This window comes from Papaver somniferum, chromosome 11 (assembly GCF_003573695.1).
Source record: "Papaver somniferum cultivar HN1 chromosome 11, ASM357369v1, whole genome shotgun sequence".
NCBI classification, from domain to species: domain Eukaryota; kingdom Viridiplantae; phylum Streptophyta; class Magnoliopsida; order Ranunculales; family Papaveraceae; genus Papaver; species Papaver somniferum.
In genome coordinates this window covers 101,769,428-101,774,253 of record NC_039368.1, presented here as the reverse complement: position 1 = coordinate 101,774,253, position 4,826 = coordinate 101,769,428, and the positions used below count along the sequence as shown (strand labels likewise).

The window sequence follows — 4,826 nt, the reverse complement described above, 5'->3', positions numbered from 1 at the left end:
CCAGATCCGCTGCCGCCGCTCCCAATGTTTCATTAAGTATGACACCTCCAACCGTCACCAGAGCCGCATCCACTCCGCTGTCAGGGAGAGAAACTGGAGGAACCAGAGGAAGCCGATCCTATATTACTATTGTTGATTTGATGGAAAGACAGGAGGTTCTCGCTAGAGCCCAAACAAACATGTCCTCAACTCAGAAGGAGGTACTTGTTTTTCTCAAAACACTAACATAACGGCTACCGCAAGAATCACGCCAGCCATAGCCAATGAGGAACACCTCCAATACCCCTGGCGCCAACACCTCAACAGGGCACGCCTTTGTAGACGAAGATACTCGCACAGGAACTCCAGCAGAGAGAAATCTACCGTCCAACGACTTCTCCGAAACCGGGACAAAAGCGATTCCATGGACATGTATCAGCATTAACCCCCGTATCCTCCGAAAGTACAAAGAATCCCTCTTCCAAGGGGGTACTCCTCCCCTCAATTCTCTCTGTATGAAGGCACTAGCAATGCGCGTGATTTGTATCTTCTCTTGATATCTATATTTGGTTGGTTTTAATTTCTAGATTGGTTTTAAAAAAAGTTTGAATTATTATCCATTACCCAGGACGATTAATTTTGCTTCCTTAAATCATTTTTAATTACCTATGAACAACCCAAGCTTCAATCCATAATCATCCTATTCTTATTTCCTTTTTTCCTTTAAAATTGATAAAATTTCTGGAGCTAATTCGGTTTAATGAAGGTAAATTAATGTGTCAAACCTGGTTGACCTATCAACTTTTATATCATGCCTCCTAACCTATTTAATCCCCCGATACGCGGCCTCATGTAAACTCTATTTCATTCATGTACTTTGTAGTAGCAATAGGTCATAGTTTGCGCTTTATTTGTAGGCTTGGGTATTGTCATAGGTTTCACTTGTTTCTTATTTCTAGCCATAGGTTTTACTTCTTCTTTTTTTCTAGTGTTTTACGGTGATAGTTTACGTTTAAGTGTGATAGATTCCTAGGCTTAAGCTTTGTACTACGAGCAGAAAAACAAAAGGGAACTCAATTTATTAGATTCACAATGACAGAAGCAAAAGGATATAGGCTGGTAACGTACGAGCATTATACAACAACAGCGGGATATAAGTGTTTGTCTAGCATCTCATGCCAGTCGCATCGGACCCATCTACCATCAACTAAGTTCTTAAGAGCATTGTTGTGCCTATCAAAAATACAGCTTTTCTTGTGGAAAGCATTGATCGAAGACCTTTCGACCTTCAATTTCATCGCCTTCCCCAAATGCAACTCCAAGCTGAAAACTATTATTCACATTTTATTCCAATATCATGTTATTACAGATTCGTGAAGACTATTATTCACATTTTATTCCAATATCATGTTATTACAGATTCGTGGTCTACCAATCTAATTGTAATTCGTCAACCTTGGGAAATGTCAAGCCATTTTATAATATCCTTTTAGTTTCTCAATGAATTTCATGCTTAAAAAAAACTCGGTTGGAGGAAAAAAGGAAAAAGAATAAACAAATCTTTTACCTTACTTCCATATCAAATTACAAATATTAATCCCTAATGCGAATTAGCACTCCTTAATAAATTAGTAAAAGACGATTAAGATCATTTAGTAGTGCCTAATCTCATCTTGTTGAATAGTCAAACTCAAACTAAAAGTATTAGAAAACAAATAAAATAATATACTATATTTGCTTTCATCATTCATTACAAACCTACAAAATCCAGAATACCCCGTTCATTATATAAGCCCACTCTCATACTACTACTTGAAACACTGTATCTATTTCCTCCTCCATATTCCATATTCATCGACAAATCACACTAGGCAAAAGTAATCATCAACGAAATGATCGACGAGTCTTTTTTTTCTTCTTCCCCATCATCAATAACTGGTCTTGAAAACAAGAGCACAACAACAATCTCATCCGTCCATTCCGACATACTCCTAAACAACATATTGACTCGTCTTGATGGTCCAACTCTAGCCTCAACTGGTTGCGCATCCACAGAACTTTACACACTCTCCACGCAACAAAAACTCTGGTCGGATATTTGCCATGCCGTGTGGCCTTCTACAACTCACCCACATATATGCCACATCGTCTCTTCCTTCCCCAACGGACCTCGTTCCTTCTTCTCCGACGCCTTCCCTCTCCTTTTACCTTCCTCGGACCCGCCAAAACTTCAAACTTCTCATCATCATTCATCACAGAGTGAGTTGATCTCAGCCGTTGATATTCACTACAAAAATGAAATCATCTACTCCAAAGTCCAGACTACTGAAACTTTATCAGGTTGGTTCCAGTACTCCCCGTTTCGAATCGATCTCCTCGACCCGAAATTTGTGGTACCAACAGAAATCCTTTTCGATAATGATTCGTGTCGAGATCTTGCGAAGTGTTTGAAGCTGAGTTGGATCGTAATAGATCCAACCGGTCGGAGAGCAGCCAATTTATCGAGTGGTGGAGCAGTTTCGGTACACCAGCACTGGTTAACGGGAGAGATAGAGTTGAAGTTTGCCACAATCATGGCGAGCGGAGGTAACAGTGACGAGTTGGCGGAAAGTGAGATAATTGTGACTTGCGGCGGATCACAAGGAGGAGAGCTGCACGTGACAGAAGTGAGCTTGAAAATGCAGGATATGAATGGAAGCAATTTGAGTGGGAAGGATAGTTTAGTCATTTTGAAAAACGGAATGGTAAATGGTAAACGGGTAGCTGCAAAGGAAGAGGCGGGGAAAGGGAGATACGAAGAGTACTTGCGAATAAAGAAAGAAAGGGAAGAGAGGAAGCTGAGAAGAGAAGGAAGATTAGATGCTATCTGTATCGGTCTCGGGGGCTTGGTTTGTTTTGGACTGTGCATGCTTGCCTGGTTTTGGTAACTCCGGCATGCACAAATGCAACTTACCGGCTTAATCTAAAAACCTTGGAAGGGATCAGTTTGTTTTTAGTAGCCAGGCCTAGGATGGTAATTTTAACTTACTGTGTCATAAATGATGCAGTCGATCGTCACAATAGCTTATGGAAATTGTTCATACAAGAAACTAAGATACTAATACAGCAAAAAGAAAGCGTGTAAAAGTCTTTTTTTTTCAGCTTATGGGATATGTTTTACATCAAACTCAAATAATTTTTTTTCTTGTGCTTCAATTTTGACTAAAGGGTTATTGACTTGGACTGATCTTTAATATATAAAGTATATATTACGTAGTTTCCATTTGGTTGTTCCATGAAACCTGAATTCGGAGTTAGACCACAAATGTCCTAATATTATGACCACAATTAATTCCGATATGTTTTGAGTGATTAATTTAATAAAGGTGGTCAATGGTTCATTATTCGTGTGATTGCAGCGTGTGAATAAATACGTAACCCGTCAAAATAAAACTTACAAATAACTAGTGTCTGTAGTGAATTTCCCTCAAAGGCAATTTAAAACTACAATAATTCTTTACGGACCGAGAAATTAAACCAGTCCAAAACCGATCTGATGTGTCTCGCCTACGTGTCGTCGACGTGGAGGAGAGATCCTCTCAAAATGCGTCTGATTTTTTCTGACAAAAATCAGAAACATGTCTCTTCTTTTTAGCCGTTCATTTAAATATTTTAAGCCTCATTATGTTTCGGCCGTTAGATGTAGATCTAGATTTTTCTAGATAAGGTTCAAAAATAATTACTGAATCTTTATTCAGTTCTATTCGGTCTCTCTGGTTTGGCAAGTAGAAGATGTTGCTAACCAGAAGATTCTTCGTCTTTATTATTCTAAAGAAGGGTTCACTTTCATAGTAATTTTCATCATACAGTGGAGAGTAAAAAGAAGAACTACAAAGAGGTAATACTGTAATCATGGTTTAACACCCTAATTTGGATTTATAAATTCAAAATCACAGTATAAAGTTTGATATTAAAATAATAATCTCCATTTCTTATGAACAATAGATTATTAATCTCTATGGTTTGAGAATCTTTAAGAGTTATTCTTTACTTTAAACTAAAATTATTTAGATTAACCTAATTAGTATGTTACAGGCCATATCTTTGTTTTTAAATTATAACCTTTTTTTTTCAAGTAGTCCTTGTTGTTTGACATGCTTGATGTACTGTTGTTTACCAAAGTCTAAACTTTATTATGATATGGATTCCTGTAATTTTTGCCATGTAATTTATTTTGCCGTAATTTCTATTAAAATTTCAGTAATTTCTAAGTTTCCCTAACAGAGACTTACATATCTATAAAATGATTTGTATGCAGGATGGACAATGATGTGGGATCGAAGGAAAATGATTTTGGGTTGGTTGAGACTCCTAACGAAGATGGAAGAAACCGTAAGTGTGATATAGTAGTGCCAAAAGTTGGAATGGAATTCGATGAGGTAGAAGAAGTATATGAATTCTATAGAAAATATGCAGCTGCAACAGGATTTGGATGTAAGACACGCTCGTCAAAGAAAGATGAGGGGATATTAAGGCATGTAACATATACTTGTGTTAGAAATGGAAAGCATAAAACAACATCAACTACTCCATTCGAGCTTGATCCTACCGGAAAATGTGAATGCAAGGCTAAGTTATCAGCAATTTTGGGTGTAAATCTTAAATGGCGAATCACTGTTTTTGTTCCCGAGCACACTCACATGACAAGCCCAAGTAAAACTCGATTCATGAGATGTAACAAGTTGATTAAGAAAAGTGTCAAAAGAAAAATCTTGATTAATGATAAGGCAGGACTTGAGATGTACAAGAATTTCAATATATGTGCAGCTGAAGCCGGTGGAGTGGAATACCTTACATATGATGAGAAA

The 4,826-nt window shown here is 37.6% G+C and overlaps 2 protein-coding genes across 2 annotated transcripts in view; both read left to right on the top strand.

The window, feature by feature from the left end:
* Window positions 1-1,807: 1,807 nt before the first annotated feature.
* LOC113321412 (F-box protein At2g27310-like) lies at window positions 1,808-3,170 on the top strand. The gene has a single exon (XM_026569317.1). The coding sequence runs from the start codon at window positions 1,872-1,874 to the stop codon at window positions 2,904-2,906; it is 1,035 nt and encodes a 344-aa protein (XP_026425102.1). The 5' UTR covers window positions 1,808-1,871; the 3' UTR covers window positions 2,907-3,170.
* A 1,107-nt stretch (window positions 3,171-4,277) lies between these two features.
* The window catches only part of LOC113324836 (protein FAR1-RELATED SEQUENCE 4-like), a 2,807-nt gene continuing 2,258 nt past the window's right edge, over window positions 4,278-4,826 (top strand). The window contains exon 1 of the mRNA XM_026573123.1: window positions 4,278-4,826. Coding sequence (XP_026428908.1) covers window positions 4,278-4,826 — 549 coding nt within the window.